This window comes from Barbus barbus (genome assembly GCF_936440315.1).
Source record: "Barbus barbus genome assembly, chromosome: 5".
In the NCBI taxonomy this organism is placed as follows: Eukaryota; Metazoa; Chordata; class Actinopteri; order Cypriniformes; family Cyprinidae; genus Barbus; species Barbus barbus.
The window spans coordinates 34,788,720-34,805,550 of record NC_136733.1 but is presented as its reverse complement, the minus strand read 5'-3'; the positions used below and the strand labels follow the sequence as shown (position 1 = coordinate 34,805,550).

The following is a 16,831-nucleotide window of genomic DNA, read 5'->3' as shown; positions in this document are numbered from 1 at the left end:
TTAAAATAATTAATCCTTAAAGAAATCTGCGCTTTATCTTTGCTAGCTAAAGGTCTGTCAAGAAATCAGATTTTTCACTGGATAGTTTCTTTTAATATGCGTCTAAAATTATAATTTAATTTAGATTAAATCGTTCTTCCTAAAAACAAACGTTGGTCTAATTAAAGGCTGAGGACTTACACGTCAAAATGTTTTTCTTGTGACAAACACGTTTGAAAAGTAAGTTTGGACGTAAAATCGTTCAATCCCAGAAAGAAATCGCCATCTCAGAAATAAAACAATCTTACAGGGAAAGACGATTTGTCAAAATCACACGTAACAGACAGGACGGACACATTTTTATGAAATTCTGTTTATTCGTTTATTTAAGGATTTGTACAATAGAAAAGAAAAAAAAGAATGTGACTAATGAAATCCGAATATCACATTTTTATCACCCTTAAAGACTTACATTTACGTCATTACAATATATCCTTACGTCCTTTTTCGATACAATGATACAATTTATTTTTTGAGCTGGGCTAAATTTATATAAATAATAAATATAAATAATTAAGGTTGCAAAATAGTAACATCATAAAAATATAAGTGCAGTTTTGTTATTAGCTACATACAGAAAAAAAAGAGCAAGCAATCTTAACAGTCTTAAATATAGGCTACGTGTGTGAATACAAAAAGGCAAAGATTCGCTGAATAATAATAAAAAAAAACATTACATTTGAAATATATCTAAATGTACATTTAAATGTAAGATATAATGTTTATTTTTGGAGGATGTTTGAGTTACAGCCATTTTCTCACGTAGTCAAACTCTTTTGATCACAGATCAAATAAATAGAGACAAAAAGAAAGCTTTTCCAGCCACAGACTCAGCCAGCAATGCATATTTGAATAATGTGAAATTACATCCTCCCTATTACACACAAACTATGAGGCTGATGTTTATGTTTTTCCTTCAGCCGACCCGTCCAACTTGCTGACAAGCCATTGATAATCCCTCTGAAATAAAGAGCTTTGGGATGTGCGACTGAGTTTTCTTCCTGCATCTAGAGACCTCAGAGCCTTGAGGAAAGGAAGGGGAAAATATGAAAAAGTAAGGATTTTTTTTTTTTTACCAGCTTTGTCTGTCTTTCAATTTTTTGCACAATTGTCAAAATGATGCAATACAGCACAAAAGTAGCTCTATATTAATTTTCCTTCAGTGCTTAAATACAACTCACCAAGAACTGCACTCTTTGCACAACCATATAATTTATGAAAGTGTAATGTATACCCCAAACATCTAAACTGATTCACACTGCTCTTACCTGCCGTAATGTGTTTTGTTGGCTAAACACACGCAGAGTGGCCACAGCCACCCGTCGCACTGCATGATGGGAATCATTACAGGCAGTTTGGAGAATCATGCCTGGAGCATCTGCACTGAGAAGTGCTCCATCCCCTCCGCCAAACGCAGCCAGGTTTGCCAAAGCCCCACAGCAGTGCTGTCGAATGACATTATCAGCATCTGACAGCAGAGACACGAGGGGACGGGCAGCTCCTATGGCGAGCTCTATCCATATGTCTCTCTGACTATGTCTGACACATTCCATTGCTGGTGTCTTCCTTAATTTGTCTTGTACTGACAAGGCATTATCTTCAGTCGTATTCTTGAAACCTTTATTAGAAAGAGTTAGATCAGTTTTTCCCATTACACTCAGCCAGTTTCCCACTGCCTTGCAGGCTGTCCTACGAACAGACGGAGCAGGATCACACATGCAACCTAACAGATCTTGGAATAAGTCAAACTTTGATTCACCAATGACCTGCCAGACACCTGAGCCCAGTTGGCCCAGTAAGCCGCAGCAGGCCGCTCGGATTCCATCATCACGGTGGTGCAATGCAAACCGCAGTTGGGTGGTTTCGACTGGAAGAAAGAAGGAAGATTGTTGGGTGAGATGACGTGTTAGTTGGGAGAGAAGGATAAGTAGTTCCACTGCGCACCCACTGAGAAGTTCACTTTGTAGCAGAACAGCCAACAGAGAACCTGCTGCTCTGACCTCTTCTGGTGAGGATCGAATTTTAGCCGTGGAGATCTTGGGGTGATCACAACTTCTTAATTCCTCCAGACTGTCTATAAGCCAGCTGATGCTGCACCCTGGCTGACGTGAGAGGTCTTGGAGACGTCCTATAGAACTGCTATGGATCTCCAAACTGTCCATGAGCTCCTCTATACAACCGCTCTGCTGCTCTATTTTATCTCTTAGTTGTTCCATGGTGTTCTGTGGATATATTTTGGTTTTTGGTTGGACCTCTCTGATTTTATCAGTCTTGTTTCTAGATGGCTGGTTTGGCGTCTTTATGGAATCGTTTTTTTCCTTAGATGCATGTATGTTGCCTTTGAGCCGCTCTAACGTCTTTGATTTGATGTCACCTTTGATATGATCTATCTTGGTTTTCTTTGCGGTTCCATTGCTCTTAATTCGCTCCACACCATTCCCGAAGTGGTTAAGTTGATTCTGAGTGTGGACTGCTCCATTGTCTGAGCCTTCTGTGCTGTAAGAGAGGAAAGCAGAGGCCTGGGCTGCAGTGATAAGGCATGGAGCAGTGTGCTGCGGGTCAGATACCAGCAGACGATTCAGAAGACACAACGGAAGCTCCACCAGGGCAACGGGAAGAGTTTGAATCATCTGAATGAGTGGACAAGTCAGCAAAAAAATTCAAAACACAATAATTACATTTCTGATATTCCAATGGACAAACACATCAGCCATCTGAAATACTTAAATATTTCAGAAAACCATACCTTAACTAGACCGGCCACAATTTTTGAGCTTTGATACGATCGGAGAACAGAAAGAAGTTTTTCTAGGGGTAACTCCAGAGAGAAAGGGATGCAGAGAAGATGACAGCTCGTCACTGATAGGCTGTTTATTTCTGAGTCACCCCAGAAAAGATCACGCTCAAGCAATGAAGCGCTGCTGTGAAGTATAAAATGAGAAATACACTGTAAACCTCTTTGATGCATTTCAAATAAACACTAATATACAAACAAACAGTGAAAAATTGTTTGACACCATTAGTAAGTTGTAAATGCAATGTTTGAAGCTCACCAACTGGTGGTGAGAAGGTGGCTGAGGGCAGAGGAGCAGTTTGAGGAGTTATCTGACAGGAGAGCCATACAGTTATACGGATCGCTGGAGAAAACCAATAAAGCGAGAGAAAGGAACACGTACAGACCTGCACGAAAAAACAGAGACAAATGTATGTTATTAAATTACTGGTATATTAAAACTGCAATACAGAAATAAGTCAATGTTCTCTTGATGTTCAGTACCGTTGGGAGAGAAATGGCAACTCTGGGATGTTGCGTTTTCCAGAGAGGCGTTCACTTTAGCCCACAAGCAGAGCCAAAGCTCTGAGTCCTTAAAGTCAAGCAGTAGGCTGCTTTCACACTTTCATCAGTGAAGAAAAAAAAATGTAATTAGACAGCATATTAAAGTCAGCATGAAATGAACATTCAACAGATGAAAATTCATTTTGTAAATGCATGTTATTGATCTTATTGTGAAAGTCTGATTCATGCATGCGTCTTATTTTTTTATTTATTTTGACCTTATAATTTTTAATAAAATTTTCATAACTTAATTTTCTGGTGAAACTACAGACAGTCAAGCTCGCATTCAGTTTTAGTGCAACATCCACATCTCAAAATTCAATCAACAACCAATAAATAGACAAAAGTCCCCCGTTACGTTTTTTTATTTTTCGATAATTCATTACACTGGGATTTATGGCACAAAACAGAAAAAAAGATACGTCCCTAATTCCATTTTATTGCGACTTCAACACTACAGATAGTTCTAACAGTGCTTTTTTTTTTGAGTGATACCGTGTTTTATGTTTAAGTGTCCCATAAACAATATGGCAAACTGATTTATGAATGAACTAATTAACTAATAACAATTAAATGATAATTATATTACAACAATATTTATATTTTCTCAATAATAATTACATTTTGTAATATATTTACATATTATATAATGCAAGTATATAAGACTCATTGTTAAACTAAACATTTTCCAAAATAAGAACGGACAGCTGTTAAGTAACATATTAGTTCCTTTATCTGTAAATGCCATTGTTGGATGCTATTCAGTTGAGGCTTCAACTGGTGAGGTTTTTTTGTATATTTAATATGAAACAATCGAAAACCAATTAATCGGACAAACTGATTATCTGTCTCTCTAAACAACAAAGCACAGATTTTAGGAGAATTAATCTGAGAGGAATTACCTCAGATAGTCTGTGGAGAATCAGTGACAGAAGGCCATCACACATGCCCCAACCTGCAGGTAAGGGGTTATGTGCCTATACGAACGGGAGAGAGAGCAGACAGATGGTGGGAGGGGGAGAGGAAAAGAATGAGAGAGAAAGAGAGTAGGGTATGACTACACTGGATTTCATCACATCAGTGACATTAATTACTCCAAACAAAATTAACCCTTATTCACAGCATAAATAATGAAACCATACCTCTGCTGTGTCTGTCAAAATATTCCCAAAAAAGGCTGTAAGCCTTTCCATACTGACATTCACAGATATACCACGGCGAGTGAACAAGGTTAAGACTGCTGTTGCCAAAAGCTGTAGGAGAGACCACAAAATCACAACTGTTATGCAAATGAAACTAGACATCCTATGATTGTTGTACTTCATTTTTCCCGTTTAAAAGTGCATTTGACAAACTAGAGAGAGAATCTTTTAGCTAGAGACACTTACTGCTGAACGCTTTGGGTCTCGACAGAGAAATACCGATATAAATAGCTGACAGAGATCCTCAGCTCTGATGAGAGAAAATATTTTTCATAAAATAACCCCAAGATTAAAATTTCACAACAAGCCCAGCAGCAGTTGGGATAATAACAGCCAAATAAAGAGTTCACTAATTAACACTAAATATTCTTTCATTTTAAAAAAGGGAACAATACATTTACTGAAGTAATGCAAGTAAAAACTTCAGTGTGGGGAAAAAATGTATTTTAAGTGTACATTAAAAACAATTCATAAATCCATACCTTCTCCCCTTTATCTCCCAGCCTGGGCTCTTTTCCAGGTACATTATGAGCACATTCATTAGATCTCCCAATACTATCTCACCCTGAGACTCCTTTAGCAAAAACAAAACAGTCAGAAATCATGTATGAGCTTCCATAGATTAAATTAAATTATTAAAAGAAAATAATCTCCTACATTTTATTTACCAATCAATAATTAACATTTTTAATAAAATTTAAAACAAAATATTATTTACATTTTTTTTAAATAATACATAACATATAGAATGTATATATTCATTTTTGTGCCCTCTATAGATATACACATATGTGAAGAACATACTGTATCTGTATTTTTCTGACCTGCATTAGATCTGGAATGTTCAGGATGTCTTCAATCAGACTGAACAGTAGATGAGGCAGATCCAACTCTTTGCCCAGTGTTTCAACATCACCAGGCTGACAGCTCTGAACAATGTTCCTGAGGATCTTTAGTGGCTGTAGAGTTGTAGAGGCCTCTTCACGCTTCCTGGCCAATAGCTGGACAGATCTGTGAGTCTTTAAACACTAATTCACACTCACTTACCAATTTCAAATGTCTTGTGACATTTAACAGAACGTTACCTGGTTTTTGATTTCAAGCAACTTGGTCTTTAACCTCTGAAGAATGGAAGTGTTTACAGGGCCCTGATCACTTAATTCAATCAATCGTTGCCACTCAGAATCACTGTCGATATCTTGTTCCTGCATGATGAACAGAGTTATATATAGTGGGAGATATTAGCAGTTGGCTGCGGTGAAATTTGCATTATAAATTAGAATTATTACAAAACAACCTCACTGTCCATCCTCACAGAAGCCAGACTGGTCCGTGCGTGTCCAGGGTGCTTCAGGACCTGCCGGTGTCCCACTTCAACCGAAGGGAAATCCCTCTCATAGTCTCTACTAATCTGGCCTTTATGCGGAGCTGACCGCACTCTAAAAACAAAAATGTTGATATTACAGTATTTATTGCCATGTCAACATCACAGGCTATTACATGGCAGATACAGATCCTACATTCAACAAACAATAATAAATACAGATATTCTGTATAATTCAATTTGGAAACAAAAACACTAAGCAAATATGTTTACACAACTCTATAAAAAATGATTTACATATACTTGTGATAAAAATTGTAAAAGTTTTTTCTGGTCCATCTTACAAAACAAAGAACATGGGGAAGAGGGCCATTTAGAGTTATTTTATGTTGGCTAGTTCTGACATAAATTTACATTTGATAATGCATTTTCAATGTGTTTTTAGCTTTTAGAAATATAATTCTTCACAATATCTTTTATCCTTGGTTTAAACAGGTTTTTGACTATTTTAGTTCACTACATTTGGTTTTATAATATATTCATTCCTTCACTCCAGTCAAAACAGCAGCATTGTTAATATGCCCATTTTTAAGTTCATATCAAATTCAAATTCTAGGTGGAAATACTACCTGGTAACACTGTTGTCATTTGCTTGATGCTGATTGGTTGCTGGCTGAGATGAATTTTGATACACTGAAAAGGTGCTGCCCAATGAGTGGCCAGTGGTGGAGGCTCCTCCAGCAGAAGCTGTCTTGCAGCGCGTCTGACTGGCGCGCACAGCACTTCCACTCGCAATCTCCTAGTAAAACAAGACCCAACACGGTTTTATTATTTCACTTTAACAGAAATTGATACTTTCAGAGCTCCTCTCAGGCACATTTTCTCCATACTCTGTAATATAGCAAACAGTTAAATTTGCACAAATCTCACCAACAATAGCATTGACTTAATTTACATAGTTAATTCTACTGCAAAAAATAAATAAATTAGGAAGGAATCACACAGATCCACAACCCTTTAACAGAGAAAACTAACAAAGACAAACTTCTTTGTTTATGCGTGCTGTTGTTCCCAGATGTACCCGTCTGTTAATCTTCTCTTTCTCCCGAAGCTCCCTAGCTTTGCGCAGTAGTTTGCCCTCTCCGCTGCGTGCCGTTGTTTTCTCAGCAGCTTGCTGGTGTTTTAGGGCCTGTAGGTCGGGGCTGGGTGGGACTGTCAGGGGGTTGCTTGACCCCTCATCTGACACCACTACCAGAGCACACAACATGACAGAATAAGTTAGATAAATTCAAACTGTATCATTCTAAGATGTACTGATGTAGATCATGTAAAATGTATGATTTAAATTGTATCATATTTTATTAGTTAATGTTTGCAGAGACGTTTGCAAAAATATATATAGATTTTCATAGGATAATATTTATACATTTTGAGAGGACTGAATCATAGATCACATAGATCAATATTTTTATTGTTAACTGAAACTACTTAAATTTTGTTAATTGAAATAAAGCTTAAATAAAATAAAATATAAATGTTAGATGAAAAACTTCTTTAATAAGGTCCCAAAGTAACATTTCTGTTTTTTTGTTTAGTTTAACCTGAAGCACTAAAATTACTAACTGGAAATAAAAAAAAAAAAGTAATATAAAATAAATAAATAAATAAAAATGACAAAACCACATAATAAATTAAAGATTCAAACTAATAATTCAACAAAAAAACAACAAAAAAAAAAATTAAAGTTTAAAAGCAAATTCACACACACACAAGTTTTATGTGTGTGTGAATTTGCGTTTATTATTTTTATACTTTCAGTTTTCATTTTTATTTTAGTTAAATTGTTAGTTATATATATATATATATATATATATATATAATTTATATCAGTTATATATGTATATATATTTAAATTTGCAGGTATGTGTACACAGAAAAATACTATTTCTTAGAATAACGCTAAATAGTCCTCACTCAAAACTCTATCTGCAACAAACGGGTGATGAAGCAGGTCAGGCCATGACAACCTCTTCTCTGGGTCCTTCATTAGCAATCCCTTCAGAAAACTCTACATTAAGAGAGCCCACAGATAGAAGAATTAAAAGATTTGAAATCATGTACTATATATATTATCCATCACTTAACATTACCAAAACCAGGGTATACTGACATAAAGCAGCACTTCTACTATTTTGGATCTCTGTGCCAACACAAAATCAAACTCAGGCTAATTTGGTGTAAAACAGAGTCAGAGGCGTTCATGTGAAAAGTCAACTACTCCGTACCAAGCAGTCTTGGCTCATGTTCTCTGGCCATTTCACTGGATCTCTCACTATAAGCTGCACCAGCTGAAAGATGGAGTTGGTGTAGAACGGAGGCGCCCCCGTGTGGAGCTCATAGAGGATGCAGCCCAGAGACCAAAGGTCAGCTGAGTGGTCATAAGGTTTCTCTTCCACTAATTCCGGAGACATGTATAAAGGCGTCCCCTTAATAGAGGTCAACACCAAGGTGGACACACTCATGGCACGAGCAAATCTGTGAAGAGTCAAGAGAATGTAACCCTACTATGTTATTAGAGATCACATTTGAGATGAAATTTAGCCTACATTTCCTCGGAAACTAGCATCCATTGCCATTTTAGCTATTGAAAAATAAATAAATATTGAGAGAAAGTAGTTTGAACTTATATTTGCACCAATTGGTAACACCAACCCAAAGTCACAGAGCTTTACTACTCCTCCTTTTCCCAGCAGGATGTTTTGTGGTTTCATGTCACGGTGCAAAATGCGATGGGAGTGCAGATAATACAGGGCAGAAACAAGCTGGCAGGCTATTTCACGCACCTACACAAGATATAAAATAACAGGTTAGCAGGTGAGTGTGTCGCAGTTAGGAGGTCCGAGCAGCAAAAAATCCAGCATGCCATCAAATCAAAGGAATAAAAGTGAAGAACTATATGCACTTTTTAAAAATAGATTTCTTTAGGTTAAATCTTATGATGTTTATTCTAATTTGTATTTTATATGCCTCAGTGATTATATTATTAGCTTTTAAAGTCTATAAAGTTATCAAATGTAAACCAGGTCTTAGATAGTTCCACCATGAATAAATCAAATCTAATACGTTGGGCTGTCAGTTACTGTAAAACAGTGTGAGCACCGATGTACCTGATTCTCAGGTAAACTCCCATCATCCTCCAGGATCTGAAACAGCTCACCCTCTGCATACTCAGTCACCACCACCACCTGCCAGAGGAATACATGCTCTAATTATTCCTCTGACACAAATTCAGTTTTTTTTTTAACTGATATTTTTCAGTTACACATTTTATGTGATGATCAAAGTCACAAGCTTACTGCATTTGTACCAATTCCAGTATCCTAACGTCTTCACATAAACTACATTTTGTCAATGAGAATTATTCCCTAGAGATTTGAATGTGAAAATTGTGAACCCTGGGAGCTATGTTTCATTTCAACAAGCCGTTATACTGGAAACACCGGATTATGGAACAGAGATGCAACAGTGGAAAATGTAACATGACTTGGGAGTAGGTCGTGACAATCATACCTCCCTCTCTGTCTCAAAGCTGTCTAAAAGCAGCACTATGTTGGGATGCTTAAGCCCCCTCATGATGTCAATCTCTCTTTTCAAACTGCGCAGGTCCTTCTCTGAGCGGCCAAGTTTGGGAATGAACTTCAGAGCCACGACCTAGAAAATAAAAAGGGTTGATGTTACTCAGACAGAGACTCTTTAATAAAGTCAGTTACTATTATATCCATTATTTCTTTTGTTTTCAGGGTCATGGAGCCGTGTTTTTAGGGAACGCTTTAGAGATACACATTTACACATATAAATAATTCCAAAACAAACAAAGCTAATTTGTGACATCTTGGCGCACATGCAGCGCTCACCTGGCCGCTAAACTTCCTGCGGCCTTTGTACACTCGGCCGAATGACCCTTCCCCGATAACCTCCAAAATATGGTGCTGATCCATCATCAGCGAGAAAGCTTTGACCCAGAGGAACAAGTCAGTATAAAGTGGACCCACGTACGCACATCATTTAGGCAGTTTTCTCCGCATGGCTTGTTTCGCAATTGAATAATATAAGGAAAGCATGGCAAACTAGGCTAAGCTAGTTTTTTTTTTTTCGACTTAAATATGTGAGGCGTACGACAATTACAAAACAACGTCTATTTTACGACCCATACTCCAGAAGCTAAAGTTGGCTATAGTAACGTTACTAGTACAAGAAACTTTCATCAAAAACAACCCGTCTTTGAACAGCAATACAATTAACGTTACATAGTAAATGTAGAACAAACTTCAGAAAGTTTGACGAGCGCTGCTGTCCAGACGAACAAAAACAAAAAGCGCCTAGCAACGCGGTGGCTCACAAATAGAAGCCCTTATAAAAGTTACCACAAAATTAAATAACATACTTTGAATTGTATATTTTTAAATATAGATGAATATTTATTTATTATTTTGACATTTTAATCTCTTGATAAACGTATGACTTATAAGAGATAAGTTGACCGAAGTGAGATTTAAACAGGCGATGTGTTTATGTCCTCATTCACTCCTGTCACTGGGGGGCCTTAACTTAACAACTCAGTGGCGTCCTAACAACAGCACTCGTGTCCAGAGGTTTGTTCCTTTGAACGTCTATTCCGTTCTGTTTTATAAAGATAACACTTTCTTCAAGCCAAAACATGTTTATTTTTTATATTGGCATTCCTGACAAAAGTCTAACATACTTGTTGTTTTTAAAAAAGTGTTATTTGCGAGTTATATATTCGTGGCCAATCATTGAGGGCTTACAAATGAAAATATAAGAAAGGAAAAAAAGCTAGCATTGCCTTCTAATTCATTCTAGAGCGCTTGGGCATGTAAAATGCATAATTAAACCTCGAATTACCTAAACTATCGGCACATACTTTGCTGTATCCTTAAGCAATACAAACAGTTTAAAATGGTATATTGTGACCAGCATTTCTTGAGGTCATCTTTATGATGAACCTATATTATCTCCTTCTCTATAAGAATATAGATGCTGTGTCATTGCAAAAGATCAGTCCACAGTCTTTGTATTGTCATTTAAGCCTCTTAAAAAGCCCTCCTAGTCTCATATGACAACCAGGAGCCAGTTCCATCATCTTTAGCCCAGGATGTAGTGTCACTGAGAGACACCACTCCACCACCAGCCTCCTCTGAGGTGACGGGTGTCATCTTCACCACAGCCAGGTCTCCAGGTGTTGTCATGTACGGCGGGCAGGAGTAGCTGGAAGCAGAGGTGTATGATGCTGCTGTGTATGGGACGTCTTCCAGGGGTTGTAGAGTATAAGCCTGAGAGCTGGATGGGATGGAGCTCCCGCTGCGACCCGAGGATAGACGGTATGGAGAGGAACTGCCAGAATCAGGCCCTCCCAGGGATGGTGAGTCTGCCACAGGGGCTGGACCCTCAGGACATATGACTTCTGACTGACTGACTGGGTCCTCCGATGGCTGATCCCAAGGGTCTCTCTGTAGTGTAGAGAAACACCTTTGCTTATTAATTTTTTCATTAATATGGTTAGAAAACAACGTATTGATTTATTCATTTATATGTTTTTTTGGGGCGAAAGGTAAAAAATGTCAGGGTAATACAACTGAAGAAAAAAAAGAAGAAGAGAAGCCTAATTACAACAATTAAATTCTTAAAAAGAATAAAAATGTATCAAGTAGTCAGACATAATATTTTTATTATTATTCTTTGGACAAATAAATTAACAAATTCTGTGTTAATATATATATAAAAAACTGTCTACAAAAACATGTGGTTTGACCTTTTTAATGTCATGGATATGTCAGGTTGTACACTACTGTTCGAAAGTTTGGAGTCGGTAAGGTATTTTAATGTTTTGAAGGAAGCCTCTTTTGCTCACCAATGCAGTATTATTTGACCAAAAATACAGCAAAAACAGTTATATTGTAAAATGTTATTCCAATTACAAATATTTGATATATATGTGTAATTTATTTCTGTGATGCAAAGCTGAATTTTCAGCATCATTACTCCAGTCTTCAATGTCACACAATCCTTCAGAAATCATTCTAATCAATCTGATTTGGTGCTCAAGAAACATTTATTATTATTAATGTTATAAAAAATGTGAACAGCATTTATTTGGAATGGAAATCTTTTGTAACATTATGAATGTCCTTAATGTCAATTTTGATCAATTTAATGTGTCCTTAAAATAAAAGTATTCATTTCTGACCCCAAACTTTTGAATGGTAATGTAAATGTCATGTGGTGTGAAACCAAAAAACACGTGATATTTGTAAATAATATTTACAAATTCATTAATTATATTTGTTAATTTTAAAAATGTGCTTGATAATAATGGTTAAGATGTGTATACATGCATATCTTCAAGGTGTAAAGACTTCTTACTTTTTTAATTTTCATAACCATGTGAAATCAACTTGAAATTAAAAGATGAGTTTTAGAGATTTCTCTTTTTCCATGGAAACTCTTATACATCTTTGACCCAAATAATATCAGCAGTAGGAAGCGTTAATACCAAGTGCAAGTGTGACGATGTCTCTCCAGACAGACTTGGTAGTAGTGTTGGTAGTGTAGATGGTGGAAACAGTGACCCTCCACTGGTGGTATAAGATGTTGGCCCTCTGTAATCTCCATATGAATCAGGAGTGTAGTAGCTGTCGATGAAGGAAGGATAAGTGGAGGGGTGGTCATACGAGAAGGCCTTGCTTCCCAGCGCCGAAGAGTAAGTGTCTGGTGAGTACTGCTTCATGGGATGGCAGAGCTCTGAGTCTGGGAGGAAGGATCTTCGCATACTGTAGTAACCAGGAAGCATATGCGACCCTGCAAGAGGAAGCAGGAAATTCTGTTAACTCCCGATTCAAGATGAATTAGCCTCTCACTGAGCACACCTGACTATCTAATTAGATGTGTATAAGCTTTACCAGACGGACTCACCGGGCATTGGCACAAAAGCTGGCTGAGAGGAACTACTGCTTGTCTGAAAACCAAAAACGTAAGAGAGTCAGTTGACACTGACACAGGCTGTCTATGTATGTGTGTTTCTCATAAACTTCACTTAAGAAGACAGCATGTAATGAATCTCTCCAAACACAGAACCCCCGGTGGGCTGCTTTGTATTTGCCTGATTTACAGCCAGTGAGAATATGGAGAAAAAGAGAGGAAGGCACAAGTTTTAGTGCTTGTTCTGTTGAAAGCCAGGCAAATCATGTGGGAAGATATTTGAATATGATTTGCCAGTGTCACAACAGCACTCCCCCCCCCCCCTCGCTCTGAATGCACACTTCCCTCCGGTGGAGTGTGTACTCTTCTCATGAGATTTTGCCACAAGGATCTAAAGAAATCATTGGATGACTGGGAACATATCCCAGTTGACTCGGTTGAACGTGCCGGAGAAGAACGCAGTGGAATTAAGTTAATTTGTTTAGTAGATATCGTTCTTTGTTAGAGACTCGCAGTCAATGCATGCCGCATTCTGTAAAGGGAATTCTAATAGTATTCACTTCTATAATGAACTAGTGCTTTTTATTTATCATGTAGAATATGTAATGTGTATCTCTATGCGTCTGTTCAGATATACATTGAGGCCAACCACCTCATCTGAGACATTTGCATGAACCGACTGGTCCATTAGTTTCAATAAGGACAAAAAACAAAACAACAGCAGACAACAACTTGCTGCCAGAGTTCACTTGAGCACAAGGACTGCCTGTTCTTTTGTATTTTGTAGCAAATCCCTCAGTGATAACCAGTTAAGGCTTGGGTTTAACCGTCTACTGGTAACAATACCTGTCTGTCCCCTTTCAGGAAGGTAGATCTGATTTTGGCAGGTGTGCCTGACATTTATCTCAAAAAAAAAAAAAGTAACAAGGATATGACAAGCATGGATGCGCTAAACAGGGCGGTTGTGTGAGAGATCTTACACTTTATTCTTATATTTGTTTGTATGCTGTGAATGTAAAGTTCTTGAATTCAGATACGGTCTATTGTATTAAGACCGAGCACAACACTTATAGATATGGGATTATCAAGATAATATATGAGAAAATCAGACCAGATGGTTAGAATGATGGCTAACTTACACTGAATCGGGGTACATTTGTTTGTCGTAACCGCTTCTCTGCAAGAAGATCTTTGACTGTATGCTTGACTCTGACACCTTGGTATACTCTCTTGGAATACTCTGTGGAGAGAAAGAATTGTATTTACAAATGTTTATGGCATTAAGAAATAAAGAATAGCAAAGCACCACAAAAACACTGTACACCAGTACGCCAGATTTGAGGATGCCTGCTGTACACTGTTTGTTGAAAATATAGTGCAAAGCAAAAATGCAATGCTTTTGTGAACCTTCTGGTTAATATGATTTTTTTAAAGAATAAATGTACATAATGACTATGTATTTATATGAATACATAATAAAGGCTTGCAATGTTCCAAAAGCTTTCCACATTGATAGTGATTCACAGTAAGGTTGTTTTAAGTATCTTTTACGTAATTTCACGCAAAGAATGCTGAATATAAACTACTAGTTTCATAGTCATAATGTAACATTTTTGCAGAATCTTTAAAAACATTTAAAAACTGTTTACCATTCACAGACAGTAATTTCTATTTGAATAATTGATAAGTCATCATAAATAGTTATTAGTGTTATATCGCTTAAATCAATGATGAATCATGAATTGTTATAACTAAACCTACGCAAGTTTGGTTTTATTGAAGATTTTTTGTTTGCCTTGATTTTCAATGTGCTTAAACACACTTAACATATATATAGGGTACCCCAGTAACTCTTGTTCAAACGGTTTTGAATCTGCACTGAAAAAAAAAAAAAAAAAAAAAAATCATGTAGAAACTATTTTTCACTCAACAATTGCTAGTAAATTCCACAATTACCTACAAAGAAATTGCAAGTAATAGACTGAATAAAATTTTTGAAGTAGAAATACTGAAAACACTACTCCAGTAATCTTTGTTTTATTTACAACTTAAATAACACAAATTCAAAAATGTACAAAAATTCAAAAACTTACTACAAAAGCTTCTGTTTTTCTTCTGACCTGTATATTAATATCCAGTAATACAGACCTAAGCAAATTTAATTACTGCTAATTCAAACCTTTTTTTTTTGTTTGTTTTGATTAAAACCTGTAATTTATTTATTTATTTTATTACATATATTTTAGAAGTTGTTTGTTTTGATTAAAACTTGTAATTTATTTATTTATTTTATTACATTTTTAGAAGTTGTTATAATTAGACTGTGAATGAAAGCAGACAGATTTTATTGCTAAACCATTATGTACAACAGAAGTTCTTGAAATAAAATCTTCATGCAAATAACATCTATAAAATGTGTTAAAAATAAACTTGTACGTGTTTTAAACAGTATGCATTTCTTATAAATAGTCATAATACCAGTCAAGATTTTGATTCATGGTCTTATGCTTTCTTTTGTTGATGAGAGAGCATGGTTTAGAGGTGTAAACTGTGAGTAAAGCAGGTGTAATGCACTGTAAGTGCTCTTGATTAACAGTTGTGCACGAGTTTAAACAGAATATACACATTATGTTAGAGTTCATTTTATTTCTACTTAGTGGAGATTCCATTCCTGTAGAGCAGTACAACTCTGTTCAAACATTACCCACTCAATGGCTTAAATTTCAATAGAAAACAACACAATTAAAATGTGTATCTCTAGACTGAGAATTCCTACTGTAAATCTGTCAATATACAGCAACTGGGAGCACACACTTAACCATGTTCACACCCAAGCCTGAGGAAAAATCATTGCAAAACACTTGGTGTTAAACACACACAATAATATGAAGTACTGACATAGTTTTAGATCTTTAGGTTTCAAATTCAGTTCCTTAGGCAAACAGTTCTCAGTGATAGACTAATATCTTTAGTTTCTCTCTTTCTCAGGCACATACCTGTGGTTTAGTGTGTGCACGCACAGTCGTTTAGCCCGATGTCATAATCCACCCGTTAACAGGTGGCAGAACTTGACATACAGAATGAGACGAGAGGGCTTGAAATGCTTTGGGATAGATTGCAGAAAACGTCTACATTTAGTCATATAGGCTATTCACTACACACTTAGGTCTCTAAGAACACTGTTATAGTCACCTGAGTCGAAAAAATTCTTAGAAAACAAAAGTGTCAAAAACACATAATTTGTTTACTTACAATTTATGTTAGCTTTTAACAAGTAATTATGTTTATCACAACTTTAGCTTATGACAAATCCAAAGCACTTATTTGCACGTGTCAGTTGTTATACAGATTGTCAAGTTTCTTTTAATTGTTTTATTTTTTTACGTTTTACAACAGGGCCCAGAAAGGTTCTTTTAAAAATTTACATTTACTTTTCAGAGAGACATTTTCTCAGAAAAGTTCAATTTAGCCTAGCTGTTTTATAGCTATATAGCCCACATTTAGATGAAAAGAGCGAACAAATATGCTATTAGGCTATGTACAAATATATACAAATATGCGGTCGACATATATTTGTAACACAACAACGGTGTTTAATTATAATTTACGAATACTTACATGAGCACATTTAATGTAAATGTAGCTACAGCATCAATAGTAACACGTTACAAACTGAACATCGAACAAAATTAAATAAAGTATTATATATATATATATATATATATATATATATATATATATATATATATATATATTCACGTACAATCTCAATAACTCTCACCTGTCTCCATCATAATGTTAGCTGTGTTTCTCAGTTCTTCAGTTTTCTGTTCCAGCAGAACTCATACACCACATTCATTATACCAAAGGAAGAAAGAAGATTTAAAAAGCTAAGTAGACATATGTATGGTCAAGCTCACGCACCTCTATTCA

General features: G+C 36.2%; 2 protein-coding genes across 2 annotated transcripts; both read right to left on the bottom strand.

Moving 5' to 3' along the window:
- Nucleotides 1-341: 341 nt before the first annotated feature.
- Nucleotides 342-11,424, bottom strand: LOC306869574 (serine/threonine-protein kinase 36-like). The gene is made up of 20 exons (XM_079416335.1): nucleotides 9,817-11,424; nucleotides 9,473-9,613; nucleotides 9,070-9,147; nucleotides 8,615-8,745; nucleotides 8,188-8,437; nucleotides 7,877-7,970; nucleotides 6,984-7,150; nucleotides 6,532-6,701; nucleotides 5,915-6,017; nucleotides 5,664-5,783; nucleotides 5,403-5,579; nucleotides 5,061-5,152; nucleotides 4,765-4,828; nucleotides 4,519-4,629; nucleotides 4,279-4,353; nucleotides 3,317-3,434; nucleotides 3,093-3,219; nucleotides 2,786-2,960; nucleotides 1,308-2,669; nucleotides 342-1,062 (listed from the first exon to the last, which is right to left on the bottom strand). Exons 1-20 carry the CDS (start codon nucleotides 9,901-9,903, stop codon nucleotides 943-945), a joined length of 3,762 nt encoding a protein of 1,253 aa, XP_079272461.1. The 5' UTR covers nucleotides 9,904-11,424; the 3' UTR covers nucleotides 342-942.
- On the bottom strand, nucleotides 9,825-16,830 carry LOC306869573 (POU class 2 homeobox associating-factor 2). Its single transcript, XM_079416334.1, has 5 exons — nucleotides 16,680-16,830; nucleotides 14,038-14,138; nucleotides 12,893-12,935; nucleotides 12,474-12,778; nucleotides 9,825-11,430 (listed from the first exon to the last, which is right to left on the bottom strand). The coding sequence occupies exons 1-5, from the start codon at nucleotides 16,690-16,692 to the stop codon at nucleotides 11,014-11,016; spliced, it is 879 nt and encodes a 292-aa protein (XP_079272460.1). The 5' UTR covers nucleotides 16,693-16,830; the 3' UTR covers nucleotides 9,825-11,013.
- Nucleotide 16,831: the final 1 nt, after the last annotated feature.

Coding starts and splice junctions, on each gene's coding strand:
- LOC306869574 (XM_079416335.1), bottom strand. CDS start 9,903: ATGATGGATCAGCACCATATTTTGGAGGTTATCGGGGAAGGGTCATTC. Junction 8,438..8,614: donor GTAAAGCTCTGTGACTTTGG/GTTGGTGTTACC, acceptor GACTCTTCACAG/ATTTGCTCGTGCCATGAGTG. Junction 3,220..3,316: donor TTGCCATTTCTCTCCCAACG/GTACTGAACATC, acceptor TTTTTCGTGCAG/GTCTGTACGTGTTCCTTTCT.
- LOC306869573 (XM_079416334.1), bottom strand. Junction 12,936..14,037: donor CAAATGTACCCCGATTCAGT/GTAAGTTAGCCA, acceptor TTTGGTTTTCAG/ACAAGCAGTAGTTCCTCTCA. Junction 11,431..12,473: donor CATCGTCACACTTGCACTTG/GTATTAACGCTT, acceptor TCTACACTACAG/AGAGACCCTTGGGATCAGCC.